We start from the raw sequence: 17,089 nt of genomic DNA, 5'->3' as shown, positions 1-17,089 counted from the left end.
GATGCACAACTCTGACTCTACTAGAAGCCACTGAATTGTTCACTTTACTTTTTTTTCTTTTTCTGGCCACGCCACACGGCTACGGGGACCTTAGTTCCCCAACCAGGGATCAAACCCAGGACCCCAGCAGTGAAAGCACCGGGTTGTAACCACTGGACCACCAGGGAATTCTCTGAATTGTTCACTTTAAATAAATGAGTTGCACAGTATGTGAATTACATCTCAACTACAGCTGTTTAAAAAATGTATGTATGAAAAGGTCATTCCACTCAACGGGGAACCACCAGGTCCTGACACTAGATGTCCCAGTCACTGCCAGTGTCTGTGCCTGAGGGAGGGCTCAGGGGGCAGGTCAGCCTGGGATCTCAGCCTGGGCTCCGTGGAGCCAGAGGGAATGCTGGGAAGACCCAGGGCTTCAGTCCCCACCTGCTGGGTTCTCCCCAGGGTGGTGCAGGCAGGGAGTCTGTCCTCCGAGGCAAACATGATTCAACCTACCAGGGCTACAGAAAAGACCCCGGGGGTCCAAGTCCCAGCTCTCATTAGCTCTGTGACTTCAAACAAGTCATTTTATCTCTTGGAAACATTTTCCTTAAATGAAAAATACAACTAATAATAACAGTAACTTCCTAATGGGGTCATGATGAGAATTAAATTAAATAAGCCCCATAAAGCCCTCAGCACAGATACTGGCCCACAGTAAATCCTTCCAAACTGTCGGCAGTAAGAACTAACTACCCTTATTTCATTATTCAGGGAAATAGCCATTTTTCCATCATGGAAAACAAGAACAAAAACAAACAACTCTTTTCCTCAGATGCATGCCTTGCTTGTTTCTTTCTGTGCGAAATCATAGAAGGGATCCAAGCTCCAGGGGAGGCTACGTGTTGGCAGGAATTTTCCAGAAAATCAGGAAACCTGAGTCAGTTTGCCCCCAAAATGGTCAGGTTGAAAGGTCATCAGATGTAAGGTGGATTCTCCCACAAAAGCTGGGAACCAGAAGATTCCATCTCCACTGAGGACCACCCAGGGAGGAGGCCAAGACCAAGCCTGGGCCATGTGAGCCGAGAGAAACTTCTAGAAAGAGAGGCTCACTCTCCTGACGATGGCCACTTTCAGAAACAGTTCAAGAGTGTCCAGACAGGGACAGAGGGATGGAGCCTAGGCTTGCTTGAGCCCCTCTGGCCAGGGGAGGCTGTGAGGCTCAACTAAGGGTCCCTGTACCCACCCTCATTCACCTGCGACAGCTGGGTCCTGGGGCATCTCATACAGCAGGGTGAGCGAGGAAAGGGTCCGCATCTGCACAGCACTCGCCTCCCCGGAGAGGGGACCCACGGTGTCCAGCTCCATGCAGGATGCCTCCCCCAGCACTCCGGCCTGGAAACTCTGGACACAGGTCAGGCGGAAGGCCTCCTGGACCATGGGGGGAAGAGGCGGAGGCTCAGGCCAGGCCTTGGCAGTGAGGGAACCCCCCCCCAGGGCCCCTGAAACCGGCAGCAAGGGCCAAGGCTGTGGGGGAGCCCGCTGCGGGGGAGCCCTCTGGGGGCTACCTTGGAGCTTCAGCACCCCCCTCCCCATAGAGAGAGGTGGAAGGCCAAGAAAAGCAAGAACGTGCAGTAAGCAGTAACCTCAAGGAGAGGAACGATAAAGCCTCAGCTGGAAAATGAATAACAACACCAGAGTGCAGTCCTGCATCAGCCTCTAGATGCTGAGGCTTTGTCCAATCGTGTTAGCAGTGATCATCCCTTATCCTTATACAGTTGCTTACTATTTACACAACACTTTCACCTGCAGGGAGCTACGGACCCAAGAGGAGGAGAGGGGAAGAGGAGGGGAGAAGAGGGGGTAGGGAGAGGGGTGGGGGGAGAGGAGGATGAGAGAAGAAGTGGAGGGAAGGGAAAGGACAGAAGCAGCGGGAGGGGAGCAGAGTGGTGGGCAGAAGGGCTGAGAGATGGAGGGGGGAAGGGGAGCAGAGAATAAAGAGAAAAGGGAAGGGGGCTAAGGAGGGAGGGGGGCTAAGGAGGGAGGAGGGGAAAGAAGGCGGCACTGCAAAGAGGATGGGAGGGTCTCGGGCACAGTACTCACCTCCGCTGCGGGCAGGGCCTGGGAGCGCAGGGAGGCGCGCACCCTGCGCAGGGAGCATCGCGCCAGGTCCTTGGTCTTGTGCAGCCTGGTTCCGCGTTGCTGGTACATGGTGGGACACCTGCCCAGGATATCCTCCTGGGCGAGCGGGGCCCAGTCAGCCCCCTGCTCCCCCCTCACTCGACCACCCACCCCCTCCAGGCTCGAACCTCACCTCCTCGACGGTCTGGGGGCTGCGGGTGCCCGGGCGACCCTGCAGGAGGCTCAGCACAGCGCGCTTCACGTTCAGCGTCCAGCGCGGCTCGGGGTGGCCAGGACACAGGCGTGCCACGCGCCCTGCCTGCAGGACGAAGCGCAGCGGCACGCGGCCCAGAGCGGCACTGCGCGGGGACCAGGCGTCAGGGGGACCCCTCCAAGGTCCCAGGCCACCTCTTCCGCAACAGGGCCAGAACATCCCTGACCCTCCTGCGCACCACCCCATAGGTCAGTCCCATGGGAAGCACCCAGGTACCCCCATATCGCCCCAAATGGTCTCGCTTCCCCTCCTCAGCTCAGCTCTCCAGCTACTTCTCAAACAACACAGGAGGCAGCCAACTCTCTGCTCCAAGCTGCTCCCAACCTTGCGGCCACTTGGACGAAATGTACCTGTGTCAACCCAGCTTGAATAAGCAAAAAGCTGAGCTTCCAAGGGCATCCTGCATTGCAAAGCTTCTCATTCTCCCAGCTCACCAGGGAGGAAGCAGCCCCCACTCACGCTGTATATGAGGAAGCTTAAGGCTCAGAGTGCACAGCTGGGATTCTAACCCGGGCAGGATGGCTCAGTCACAGGTCTCAGGAACCCTGAGCTGGAAGTGTCTGAGACTCCAGTACTGTACAGAGGAGGAAATGGGGTGGAGGGAGCTACTGGAGGCGATCACACAGCCAGTCTGCGAGGAGCTGGGACCAGAGTTCAGCCCAATACTCTCTTCCCGCCACCCCTAGCCTGACAACAACGAGGTATGCAAGCCGGGCAGCGTCTGGTATGGCCTGGTGAGGGAGGCTATGGGGCAGGTCGGGGGTGAGGGCTGGGGGAGTGCCCACCTTTGCGGACAGTGGATGGAGGTAGAAGAGAGAGGTGCCCCACGATAAAGGGGAAACTGCTAAAACCCCAAACCCCATCAGCTAGCCAGCAAGCAGAATCTTGAGGGATAAAAGTGGCCCTATTGAATCTCCCAGGGGAGGCTACCACCCCCTCTCCAGCTCCCAGTGGAGTCTGAGGCCCCCAACCCTACCCCCACTGGAGGCAGCCCCCAGGGCCTCAGGCTAGAGAAATGCTAATGGCGCCCGCCCCTTCCAGAATAGCTAGTGTCAGTCTGGTCTCTCAGGAGCTGACAGCCCTGCCCACTCGCATTTCTGATGAGGCGTCCAGGGACAATAGCCCAGGCTGTCCCCTCCGAGAAGACCACCCTAAGCTTTTCAGTAGGCCTCCATCTGCCCCCACAGCGGCACCCCCCACCCCTGTATGCCCACACAAAGGCTTTATTTTTTCAACAAATGAATTTGCAATAAAAAAGGAAGAGGAATCTGTGGAGATGGGCTTGTCCTCAGGCTGGTGGCTGGACTGAGCTTTGAGGCCACTGAAGCCGCTGCCGGGAGCCCTGGGAAACACAGCCCAGGGAGAATTCCAGGCTTGGCTGGGTCACAAAGGGGAGCTTGGCTTGGGAAGGGAGAAGCTATGGGTCTCCAGGAAAACCCCCATCTTAGCGGGGGTGGGGAAGGAGAAGGGCAGACCTCAATGGGTGCCCAGTGTCTTCCAGAATGTTCTTAAGGATGAAGGCCAGAGGGTGCTGGGCAGACACAAAATCTGGACACGCTGGGCGTGACAGCCAGGAAAATATGAGGTGAGTTCCCTCCACCAGATGAGGGAAGGCCGCGTGAGGCAATGTGGACTCATTCAAGGCTCCCACATCACGACAGCTCACAATGGTCCTCATCAATGGTCTGGTCTGAGAGTTTACACGGTCAAAACAAAGGTGGAACCCTCTTTGAACTTCAGTCCGAGACAGCCTCTTTCTGCTGCAGCAGGGTCACCCGAATCGGGTTCTTCCAATATAATTTGATGCACCCAGTGCCCGGCGGCCGTTGGAAGAGGGAGCAGGGCTCACATATCCAGCCCCATCGGGAGCAAGACCCAGCGTCTTACCTCAAACTCTCTGACTCCTTCAGAACTTCCACCTTGGACCCCAGGATGGATGTCACCTGGAAGTGTTGGAGCTGAAGCAGAAAGCACGGAGAGCTGGTGACCTCTCCTGGGGAATTCCAGGCCCGCACCAGCACTGGCACCACCTAAAGTAGTTCTGGGACCTAGCATGACCCATGTGGAGGGTTAGGCAGAGAGATCCATCCCTTGAGCGGAAGAGTCTAGTGTCGGGCTGGTAGATGCCGAATGTCTCTAGGGATAAATAATTTAAATAGCCAGGCACCTCTGCTCCCTACTCAATGTACAGAAAGTTCTCATTAGCTTCTCGTTTTGCCCCAAAAGGCCCTGGAACTTTGAGAGATTCATATGGCTCCACGGTATAAACAAAACTAAGTTAGGATTGCAAAGCAAACCAAAAAAAAAGCGTTGTCATCTTGAATAAAAGACTTGGATGTCCCAGTACAACCATGGTTGCACGTGTGTGTTTGGGAGGGTGAGTGTGTGTGTGTGTGTACTTATTGCAAAAGATGGGCTCTCTAAAGATGAATAAAATCACCCCTAAAACCTGCATCCCTAACCTGACTGGTTTCATTTTTTTTTTAATTAGAGTATTTTTAGAGCAGTTTTAGGTTCATAGCAACATTGCGGGGAAGGTGCAGAGATTTCCTGCCCCCAAAGATGCACAGCCTCCCCATTACCAACATCCCCACCAGCGTGGAACATTTGTTACAACTGATGAACTTACACTGACACGTCATCATCACCCAGAGTCCGTAGTATACATATGGGTTCCTTGGTGTCATACATTCTATGGGTTTGGACAAATGTATGATGACACGTGTCCACCGTTATAGTATCACATGGTTTCACTGCCCCGTGATTTCACTTCTTCAAAGTAACTAGTCCTCATTCATCTTGTCTAAAACCTAATTCCCCTGTCTCCTCAACACCAGCTCCCCTCCCCCGACAGAGGGTCTGTCACCTCCCCAGTAACCCAGGCTTGAAATCTTAGGGTGAAATACAGTTCCACTTGACACTGAGATGTGGTCCAGGACAATGAATCCCTCGGCCACATTACCAATATCGCTTATGACTGACCACTTGCTTGAAAGCTATCCATGATAACTGTATTTTTAAAGCATATGTTTTAAAAGTTTAGTAGAGACAGGAGAGAGATTTTTTTTTAAAAAAACTACTGAACTGCACACTTTAAAAGGGTAAACTGGGGCTTCCCTGGTGGCGCAGTGGTTGAGAGTCTGCCTGCCGATGCAGGAGACACGGGTTCATGCCCCGGTCCGGGAAGATCCCACATGCCGCGGAGTGGCTCGGCCCATGAGCCATGGCCTCTGGGCCTGCGCGTCCAGAGCCTGTGCTCCGCAACGGGAGAGGCCACAACAGTGAGACGCCCGCGTACCGCAAAAAAAAAAAAAAAAAAAAAAAAAAGGGTAAATTGGGATTTCCCTGGTGGTGCAGTGGTTAAGACTCCACGCTCCCAATGCAGGGGACCCGGGTTCTATCCCTGATCCAGGAACTAGATCCCACATGCATGCCACTACTAAGAGTTCGCATGCCACAACTAAGGAGCCCGTGTGCCGCAACTAAGGAGCTCACCTGCCACAACTAAGGAGCCCATGTGCTGCAACTAAGAAGTCAGAGAGCTGCAAATAAGGAGCCTGTGAGCCACAACTAAGGAGCTTGCCTGCCACAACTAAGACCCGACGCAACCAAATAAATACATAAATAAATAAATATGAAAAAAAGGTAAACTTTATAGGGTTTTTACAATAAAAAAATACAAACTAATTTTTTAAAAGGGAATGAAGTCCTGGGGACTTCCCTGGCAGTCCAGCGGTCAAGACTCCATGCTCCCAATGCAGGGGCATGGGTTCGATCCCTGGTCGGGGAACTAAGATCCTACATACCATGTGGTGTGGCCAAAAAATTTTTAAAAATAAAACTATACACTTTGAATTAAAATACAACACCAACATATTTTAAAAATAAAGGTGGGGGTGACTTCCCTGGTGGTCCAGTGGTTAAGACTCCACACTCCCAATTTAGGGGGCCCAGGTTCTATCCCCGGTCAGGGAACTAGATCCCACATGCATGCTGCAACTAAGAGTTCACATGCCACAACGAAGAAGCCCGCATGCTGCAACAAAGACCCGGCGTGGCCAAAATAAATAAATAAATATTTAAAAAGAAACAAAGCTGGGAAGTATCATATTAAAAAAAGGGGGGGTAATGACGTTCTGCTACATGCTACAATGTGGATGAACCTTGAAGACCTTATAAAAGGTGAAAGAAACCAGACACAAAAGGTCACAGGTTGATCATGAGTTGTTTGTGATAAGTGACTGCACTTACATGAGACCTCTGGAATCGGCAAATTCATAGGGACAGAAAGTAGAATAGAGGTTACCAGGGGCTGTGAGAAGGAGAAAAGGGGAGTTAGTGTTTAAGGGGTACAGTGCTTCTGTTTAGGATGATGAAATGTTCTGGATACGGAGAGTGGTGATGGTTACACAACATTAGGAATATACTTATTGCTACTGAATTGTACACTTGAAATGGTTAAAATGGTAAAGTTTATGTTATGTACATTTTACCCCAATAAAAAAAATTTTTTTTAAATCAAAATAAAAAGCAGCCAGGCACAAAAGAGAATATCCTGTATGGTTCCATTAAAGAGAAGTTCAGGGACTTGCAGGGTGGTCCAGTGAGTAGGACTCTGAGCTCCCAATGCAGGGGGCCCAGGTTCGATCCCTGGTCGGGGAACTGGATCACACGTGCCATAACTAAGAAGCCTGCATGCTGCAACTAAGAGTCCACATGCCGTAACTAAGAAGCCCACATGCCGCAGTTAAGACCTGGCCGCAGCCTAAATAAATAAATAAATATTTAAAGAGAAGTTCAAAGGCAGGCAAAACTAATCTATGGTGCTAGAACTCGGGAGAGCCTTTGGCAGAAGTGACTGGAAGAGAAAATGAGGGCGGTTATGGGGGTTTCGTGATCTGGGGGTGGCTACAGAGGAGTGTTTAATCAGTGAAATTCATTGTTCTCAATACTTATTTTCACCCTTTTCCCTCAAAAAATATATTTAATTGATTGCATCCTGAGTGGCTGTAAATTTTCCATTTACGTCACAAATAGATTTTTTTGTTTTTTGTTTTGCTGCACCACGTGGCTTGTGGGATCTTAATACCCCGACCAGGGATTGGACCCCTGCTCCCTGCAGTGGAAGCGTGGCGTTCTAACCACCGGACTGCCAGGGAAGTCCCTGTGCCACAAATCTTTGAAATGAGCCAATTCTTTCTACCCTTGCCAACATTAGACATTATCAATTTTATTAATGCTAAAAACAAAGCAAACAAGCAATTAAAACCGCAGTACACGATTTGCCTTGTGAAAACTGGCCCTGCAGAAAAAACAACTACTAGTGTTTTGATAGACATTAAAGGACAGCAAAGACTAGTAAAGTAGCAGCTCTGACCAGGACTAACATTTTGGATAGTTTAAGAATTCAGAGGCAGCTCAGAGCCACCCCATAAAAGACCCCATCCGGAGGTCTACATGAAACATAACAAAAGAGTTTGGGTTTTGTTTTTTGTTTGTTTGTTTGTTTGCCATGCGCCGCCCGGCTTGCAGGATCTTAGTTCCCCAACCAGCCCTGGCAATGAAAGCGCCAAGTCCTAACCACTGGACAGCCAGGGAATCCCCCAAAGCAGTTTTGAGAAACTCTTGTCAGCAAGTGCTCCAGCCAGCTCAAAAACGCTTCCCAAGTAGGACATAAGACTTTAATGAAAACTAAGAGACCATTTAGGCAGGGTGGGAGGGTTTGTCCAGGAAACACATGAGAGTCATCAGAAAGGGGACAGAGAAGAATGGGCAGGCATTTCCACTTGCAAGAACATGGAGGAGCTTCAGGAAAATCTTGATGAAAAAGAAACCTACAACCACCAAGAGAATCTAGCTCATAATTCCACCTTGACTGAAGCCAGTACTAACACCACCACTGCCCAGTATAGGCATACCTCGTTTTATTGTGCTTCCCAGATATTGCTTTTTTTTTTTTTTTTTTTTTTTTTGCAGTACACGGGCCTCTCACTGTTGTGGCCTCTCCCGTTGCGGAGCACAGGCTCCAGACGCACAGGCTCAGCGGCCATGGCTCACGGGCTTAGCCGCTCCACGGCACGTGGGATCTTCCCGGACTGGGGCACGAACCCATGTCCCCTGCATTGGCAGGTGGACTCTCAACCACTGCGCCACCAGGGAAGCCCAATATTGCATTTTTTATTGTACAAACTGAAGGTTGCATCAAGCAAATCTATCAACACAACTTTTTCCAAGAACATTTGCTCATTTTGTCTCTGTGTCACATTTTAGTAATTTTAAAAAGATTTCAAACTTTTTCATTATTATTTTGTTAGCATGAGCTGTGTAAGTGATCTTTAATGTTACTATTAGATAGTACAACTCACTGATGGCTCAGATGATAATTAGCATTTTTTAGCAATAAGATACTTTTTATTTAAGGCATGTACTTTCTTTAGACATCATGCTATTGCATACTTAACAGACTACAGTATAGTGTGAACATAGCTTTGATATGCACTGGGAAACCAAAAAACTTGTGTAACTTGCCTTATTTCAATATTTGCTTCGTTTCAGTGGCCTGGAACCGAACCTGTAGTATCTCCGAGGTGTGCCTATACAAAGGAACCCAGGGGAGGCCTGGAGGCCCCAACCAGGTCTTCGGTGTCCACCCTAGTCTGCTCCTTTGTCTACAAGACCTTAACTTGCTCTGACTTTGCTCACCCCTGGGACTTGCAGCTTCCCCAGTTGTGACTCTCAGTCCTCCCAAGGACACAGCCTGTCCCCATCCTGTGGCTCTACTTGCTCCAAGAAATACCCTTCACTCCTTCTTTAACCCCCGCTCCTCCCCCCACTGGACCTACCATGGTACCTCCTCCAACCAAAATGACACCACGTTCTCATGTTACTCTAGAGCCCCCACTCGCTGAATTTGAGATTCCTCAGAAAGCTCCTCTCCATTTATCAGACAAATGGGAAATTTCAGGGGACTGTGGCTTCCCCTTGGCCGTCCCCCATGTCAGTGTGACCTCCTGGTTACCCAAAGATACTCACCCGTAAAGCCATCTGGCAGGGGCCAAGCACATCAAGGGTGACCAAGCCTTGGAGACCAAGGCCACTCCCTTCCTCCTGGGCCCCCTGCAGGCTGGTGCTGGTGTTGGTGGAAAAGTGATAGGTGTATCTGGTGCCCAGGGGGAGGTGGGGATCAGCTGAACCTGGAGGGCAGAGGACGCAGTGTCACCTTGACAATCCAAAACCTTTTGAGACTCAACTCCACCTGGACTACTTAGCCATCCTCACTGCCACCTCCCTCTCTCCTTTGGTCTATGAGCTGCCTGCTCCCAGCTCAAGGGAAGGCTGGGTGGCTGCAGACCCCAAGAGAGTGAAGGAGAAAATAAAGATAATAACAATAAGTGCTTAATAAATGTTACCCAGTGTTTCATGTTCTAGGCCCTCTTCTGAGAGCTTTACACACATCAGGGTTTTCCAGCCTCGGCAGTATTAATATTTTGGGCCGTGTAATTCTGCTGTGCACTGCAGGATGTTTAGCAGCATCTCCAGCCTCTACCCCCTGGATGCCAGTAGCACACCCCAGTTGTGACAAGCAAAAATGTCTCCAGAATTTGCAAAATGTCCCTGGGAGATACAATCATCCTTGTTGAGAACGACTGATCTATTTTATATTAACTTATGGAAGCCTCATAACAACTCTGAGGTGGGCACTCTTATTTTGTCCATTTTACAGAGTTGGAAACCAAGGCTAAGAGAGGTTAACTAACTTACCCAAGGTTGCACAGCTGAGATCCAAACCTTGGCAGTCTGATTCCTCACCTACTGCCTTGGTGGTTATCAGTGGGGGCAGGAGGTGGGTTGGAGAGATTAGCCTGATCTTTACAGAAAACAGAGCTGTAGGGCTGGACAGTCTGGAGGTATTGGGGAGGTGAAGTAGGTGCTCTGGGGAAGATCAGATCTAGGGAGCAGTCTTCCTTCCTTCCTTCCTTGCTCCCTCCCTCCCTCCCTCCCTTCCCTCCCTCCCTCCCTCCTTCCCTCCCTCCCTTCTTTATTTTTTTAATTGAAATCTAGTTGATTTACAATGTGCCCATCTCTGCTGTACAGCAAAGTGACTTGGTTATACACATATAGACATTTTTACATATTCTTTTCCATTATGGTTTATCAGAGTCTATGATTCTTGAACCTTCTATTTAGACCAGCGGACCAATTGCAAAATACTATTAAATTACTAATTATGACACCTCACCCTTTTCCTGGGCTTGGAATTGAATTAACATATTCATGTTAATTTCTTTGTGCTCAAATATAACCACATCTCACACATTACCAAAATGCTTCTTTCCAAACAATTTGCCCCAAGTTTCTCTAATCTACTCCACCCCAAGATGCAAATAGAATCACTTGGCTGAAGTCTTTTACTCCACCTGGAGACCACAAGGTATGAGGAAAAAGCCCAGGGGCCTTAGGGCTGGGATGGCTTAAGGCCATTTTAAGCTGAGGGTGCTATTTGCTTCTCTAAATGCTGGTGACTTGGTGGCCTTTGCAGAACGGGTCTTGCTCCTCCCAAATGGCCTCCCTGGGAATGTGGCCAAGGCCCTCTGGGGTTGTCCCTAATCACACCTGGCAGTGGTCAGCTTCGCCTCCCCAACCACCTACCGGCCCTGTCTCAGGTTCAGGGTCACCAGAAGTGTGATAAGGTCTCCGGAGAGACTTGCTCACCTGAGCATGAAGTCATGCAGGAGGCCGCCTGCTCCACCGGCGAGCCTGGAATTTCTGAAATCACAAATCAGATGGAAGCAGGGCAAGGCCAGGAGGAGGCATGCGACCGCCCCACCCCGTGGGCTGCTGACCTGCTCTTGAAAGAGGACATTTAAGGGTCCGGCGGCCAAGGGGACAAAAAGAGATAATTCCAGCTCTCCTCTCTCTCATGGGGCTGGGAGTGACTCCCTGCCCCGTCCCCACCCTGCTCTTCCCCATCTTGGGCACTGGCATCACCGTCACCCCATTGCTAGAGCTGGTACCTGGGAGTCGTGTGTGCTTCCCCTCTTTTCCCTTATCATCACCCCAAGTCCCATGTGCCAGCAAGTGGTGCCAATTCCATCAGGCCTCCCTCCCTCCCTCCATCCATCCCCCCCTCCCTCCACCTACCCATCCATCCCCCCCTATTCATCCCTCCCTCCCTCCATCCCCCCTCCCTCCACCTATCCATCCATCCCCCCTCTATTCATCCCTCCCTCCCTCCCTCCATCCCCCCTCCCTCCACCTACCCATCCATCCCCCCTCTATTCATCCCTCCCTCCCTCCATCCATCCCCCCTCTATTCATTCCTCTCTCCCTCCATCCACCCCTCCCTCCCTCCATCTACCCATCCATCCCCCCCTCTATTCATTCCTCCCTCCCTCCCTCCACCTACCCATCCATCCCCCCTCTATTCATTCCTCCCTCCCTCCCTCCATCTACCCCTCCCTCCCTCCATCCATCCCCCCTCCCTCCCTCCATCCATCCCCCTCCCTCCCTCCATCCATCCCCCTCCCTCCCTCCATCCATCCCCCCTCTATTCATCCCTCCCTCCCTCCATCCATCCCCCCTATTCATTCCTCCCTCCTCCCACCTACCCATCCATCCCCCCCTCTATTCATTCCTCCCTCCCTCCATCCATCCCCCCTCTATTCATTCCTCCCTCCCTCCCTCCCTCCATGCCCCCCTCTATTCATTCCTCCCTCCCTCCATCCATCTACCCCTCCCTCCCTCCATCTACCCATCCATCCCCCCCTCTATTCATTCCTCCCTCCCTCCCTCCATCTACCCCTCTCTCCCTCCATCTACCCATCCATCCCCCCCATTCATTCCTCCTTCCCTCCCTCCATCCATCTACCCCTCCCTCCCTCCATCTACCCATCCATCCCCCCCCTCTATTCATTCCTCCCTCCCTCCCTCCATCCTTCTCTCTCTCCATCTCCATCACCATCACTCTAGGCAAAGCCACATCTTCTCTCACCTAGACAACTGCAGCAGCCTCCTAATTATCCCCCATGTCTATGGTTCATCCCCCACAGTTAGTCATGTTTTAAAAGTCTAAATCCAGTCACATCTCTCCCTGCTTAACAGCCCCTAAGTCTCTCACCCCACCCACCCCAACCCATATGCACTCATAATAAAAGCCTTCCCATGAGAGCTGGCCTCTGTCTGCCCCTCTGGCCACATCTCACCCCCACTCCTGACCTCCAGCCATGCTGGTCCTTCTCCAGCTCAAGGCCTTTGCACATGCTGTTCCTTCTGGCCTCAACACTCTTCCACCTGCTCTCACATCCTAGGCTCCTTCAGGCCTCAGCATAAACATCTCTCCCCGGCGACTTCCCTGGTGGTCCAGTGGCTAAGACCCGCACTCCCAGTGCAGGGGGCCTGGGTTCGATCCCTGGTCAGGGAACTAAATCCCGTATGCCACAACTAAAGATCCCACATGCCTCAACTAAAGATCCCACATGCCTCAACTAAGACACAGCACAGCCAAATCAGTCAATCAATCAATCAATAAAACATCTCTCCCTGACCTCACCTCTCAGTGTCTATCTCTGATACAGACCTGGTAGTCTATCTTAGCATCCTATTCTCTTCATAAGGCTTGTGAAACTTTAATGATTTCATTATTTTGGTCACCTTTGTCAAAATTGTATCCCCCAGCTCCTGATCCCCAGGACAGACTGGAATGATTAAATGAATGAATACAACTAACACTTGCACAGCAGTTACCGTGCGCCAAGCACTGTTCCAAGCAATTTATACATTAAACGCCTTCAATCTCCTGAGAGTCCCCTGAGGTAAGGGCAAGTATTACTCCCATTTTACAGATAAAGCCACTGAGGCATAGAGACTGAGAGCACACAGTTAGGAGGGGAGCCAGCATTTCAACCCAGGCACCCTGAGTCCACAGCCTTAACCACTACATTATCATGAAGGAATGAGTGAGTGAATAAAGGAACAGGTGAACCAACAGTGGCAAGACCCAGAGGCTACAGCAGTAAAGGACGGTTATCTAGTTTGGTTCCCCAGCAGATCTCGTAATACCTCATTTAGCCACCATCTAAGCTGCAGAACAACCAGAGTATGAACAGAACGGCCAGGGACCTCCTCAGGCTGCTGAGGACACTCTGCAGGGGATCCTCAGACCACCTGCCTGGGAAGGGTCAGCATCTCTCCATCTGCCTGTCCCAACGTCACCTGAAAGCCTCCCCCTTTCCACCTACTGTCAACTCCTCATCTGTCCTTCCTTCCAGCCACACGCCTGGGCATTTCCTGGGCATCACCCATACCCTTCCAGAACAGCCTTAGCCAGGGGTCCATCTGCAGGCATTTTCATACAATGACGTTCCAATAATACCATTTCTATCCTCAAAACCACCCCACTGTGCCTCAACTGGTAATCATTACATATACCACCCTGTTTAATCCCTTAAGAAAAACACACTTGCCCAGAATGGGGGGAAAGTGCATTTTATACCATTCCATTTAAACCCTTTGAAATAATAGAACATGTTAGGGTATTTGGCAGGGTTTCCCCCCCCCCCCGAATGTTTTGGCTCATCCAACAAAATGCTCTTTGCATTAAAGTAGAATATCAATGGCTAAAATCACATTTCAAAGACATTTCAGTCAATCAGTCTCCCTTTCAACTTTCTTTCAACTCTGATCACTTGGACCCGGGGCGTCAGATTGAACATGTGTGTGCATAATCTTTAAACTCCCAGTTGTGCACAGACCCAGCCTTCTGGCTTCTTTGCTCCACCGAACCTCTACATCTGCTTTTCAGCCCTGCTATGCGAGGGCAGTGATGCCTACAAGCCCAGGTCCAACACGAGCTCCCAGGAGTAAAGTGTGTTCTCAGAGCGTTCTGCTCGAACCAAGTCTGTTTCCCCTCCATTTCTCAAGCACTTAAAAAGACATATCTAACGTTTAAAAAAGGTTTCAGAAAAACAAAGACCATTGGATGATCCTACTAAATAAATCAACCAAGAAGGGAAAAACAGTGAGCGCTGGGAGGTAATAAATCTTTCCATCACCTCTAGGGAGAGATCTGAAATGGATTGAAATTGATGTCATCTCATTTCAGAAATGAAATCAAGTCTCATTTCAGCTTTCTCAGATGTCAGTTGTGATCCCCGTTCATGTATATATCCAGCCAGCACAAGATTCACTAAACACCAGCTGTGTGAGAGGCAAATAGGTGAAAATACAGTGAGTAAAACAGCTGTGATCAGACCTGCACTGTCTGGGACAGTAGCCACCAGCCACATTTCACATGTGGCTGGTGTTATGAAGAAACCTTTAATTAAATTTAAATTAAAAACTGTGCTCAAGTCAGTTATTGGAAAATTTTAAGTATGTTTGAAACAACTTAGTATACAAAAGTACTTTTTCAACTTGAAATTTTAAGAAATCTAAAAAGAGATCAAGTATTTGCAATGAAAATTTGGCATCCAAATTGAAATATGTTCTAAGTATAAAGTACACACTGGGTTTCAAGGAACAGGAAATACATCTTGTTAATACTTTTTATATCGATTACATTTTCTAATGATATTTTAGATATATTGGGTTAAGTACAATAATTATTAAATTAATTTCATTTGCTTTTTTTTTTTTTACACTTTTTAAGTGTGGCTGCTTGAAAATTTTAAATTACATATTGGCTTGCATTGTATTTTTAATGGATAGCACTGTCCTGTACCCTCCTGCAGTAAATAGACAACAAATTAAAGTTCATTCCACATTGTTACCCTGCATCGGAGTATTAGTATCCCTGCAGACAGCTAAGCATCCCTGCACCCAGGCTCAGGAGCCTGGAAGTCAGCATTTCCTCACTCAGGATTTCAGATCTGGTCTCAGTTTCCAGAGGATGTTGGTGAAAGTTGGGAGTGAGAGATGAGGGATCCACCTGTAATCTCTCCCTCCTTTTCCCCATGAAAGGCAAAACCAAGGGAGGCAGCAGAAGGACAGGTAAACATACATTTGGCTATAAAAACACTGTCCCCAGTGCATCTGGGCTGCCGCCATTCCACCCCGGAAGGAATAGGATTGCAGCAGCTTTACTTACTCCCTGAAGTCGCGGCCGTCAGCACCCAGAGCAGGACCAGACCAAGGAGCCCCATGGACGCTGGCACTGCCGCTGGCCCGAGGGAGACACAGCCAGCCTCTCTCTCCAGAGCGGCTCAGAGCAGCCCAGAAAGGAACCTTCTTTCCCGAAGCGGAGGGCTTAGCTTCAATTCACACTCCCAGCACAGGAGTTGGGGATGGGAAGGGGCGGAGGTGGCTTCCAGGGCGAAGACCCAGCCAGTCGAGAGCCTCCAATAAAGTTCTTAGCACGGGGAGGGAGGGAGGGGCTTCTGACCAGTGAGGGGGGAAAATCCCTTTTCAGCCTGGGGGAAAAAAAAGGGTTTGCCTCTTCAAGCCTTGGAAATGAAGCTCTCAGGGCAGAAGGCAACATAGCATCGTTTACCTTTTTGTGTGTGTGGTCTAATAGATATAAAATTTACCATTTTAACCATTTTAAAGTGGCGATTTGGTGGCGTTGAATACATTCACAGCATTGTGCAACCGTCACCACTATCGAGTTCTGAGGTCTGATTTTGGGCTTGTCTTTCCCAGCACTCATGGTGGACGAAGCAAAGAGAAGGGCCAGCCCAACCTCGGAAACGGCTCTCAGCAGCTGAGGGGTGTTTCAATCCTTCAGGCCCAAGGCCTCCCTCCTGCACACATTAGGACCACCAGCAGAGAAGGGATGCAAGTCCTCTGGGAGGCCGGGGGTCCTCTCACACGTGATCCCAAGCCCCACATCTACCTGCACCCTTTGGTGTTTAGGTTCCAGGCAGCAGAGTTCCTCAGCCACCACCTCCGTCAGGCCCTGCAGGCCTCGTGGACCAGCCCCTCCCCTCTTATGCACCTGCTTCCCACAATAAGTGTGCTTTTTTATAAACCACTTTATTGAGATAATATATCACACAATTCTCCCATTTAAAGTACACAATTCAATGGATTTTAGTATATTCGCAGACTTGTGCAACCAACACCAGAACCAATTTTAGAATATTTTCATCACCGTAAGAGATAATCCCACCCCCCATAAGCAGTCATTCCTCATTCCTGTCACCCCAGTCCCTGGTCACCACTGCTCTGCTTTCTGTCTCCATGGGTTTACCTCTTTGGGTCATTTCATAGAAATGGAATCATTCAATACGTGGCCTGTCGTGTCTGGCTTCTTTCAGCGAGACCATGCTTTCAAGGTTCAGCCATGCTGTAGTGTGTGTATTTCATTCCTTTTTATAGCTGAATATTGTGTCATCAAATGGATAAGCCACATTTGTTTGTTCGTTCATCCCTCAATTAACAGTTAGATGTAATTTTGTTAAAGTTAAATTAAGACCCACTTGACTGGTTGACACATCATGTCTTATGGAAATAATTAATTATGCTTTGTCTTTTTTTTTTTTGGCCATGCCACGTGGCTTGTGGGATCTTAGTTCCCTGACCAGGGATTGAACCCGGGCCCTTGGCATTGAAAGCACTGAGTCCTAACCACTGGACCACTGGAGAATTCCCTAATCAGGCTTTTAGACTTGGGCCATTTTCTTTTATATTTTGAAACCAGTAATTTCACCTTCCCATCCTCCAGCTCAAATATCTTCACTGGCTGAGCGCAGAAACCCCCATAGGGCTGAAGATTCAAAC

General features: G+C 49.7%; 1 protein-coding gene across 1 annotated transcript in view; it reads right to left on the bottom strand.

Annotated features, from left to right (window-relative positions):
* Positions 1–15,513, bottom strand: part of LOC309832696 (uncharacterized protein) — a gene marked incomplete at its 5' end in the record, with an annotated part of 144,772 nt that extends 129,259 nt beyond the window's left edge. Inside the window, 6 exons of the mRNA XM_082670680.1 lie at positions 1,236–1,407; positions 2,074–2,217; positions 2,294–2,459; positions 4,262–4,332; positions 9,407–9,567; positions 15,459–15,513. Coding sequence (XP_082526806.1) covers positions 1,236–1,407; positions 2,074–2,217; positions 2,294–2,459; positions 4,262–4,332; positions 9,407–9,567; positions 15,459–15,513 — 769 coding nt within the window. The remainder of the gene's footprint in view (positions 1–1,235; positions 1,408–2,073; positions 2,218–2,293; positions 2,460–4,261; positions 4,333–9,406; positions 9,568–15,458) is intronic.
* Positions 15,514–17,089: the final 1,576 nt, after the last annotated feature.

Source organism: Grampus griseus (genome assembly GCF_964374135.1).
Source record: "Grampus griseus genome assembly, chromosome: 14".
Taxonomy (NCBI): Eukaryota; Metazoa; Chordata; class Mammalia; order Artiodactyla; family Delphinidae; genus Grampus; species Grampus griseus.
Note: the sequence above shows the minus strand (reverse complement) of the source record. Positions and strands in the feature narration are given on the sequence as shown.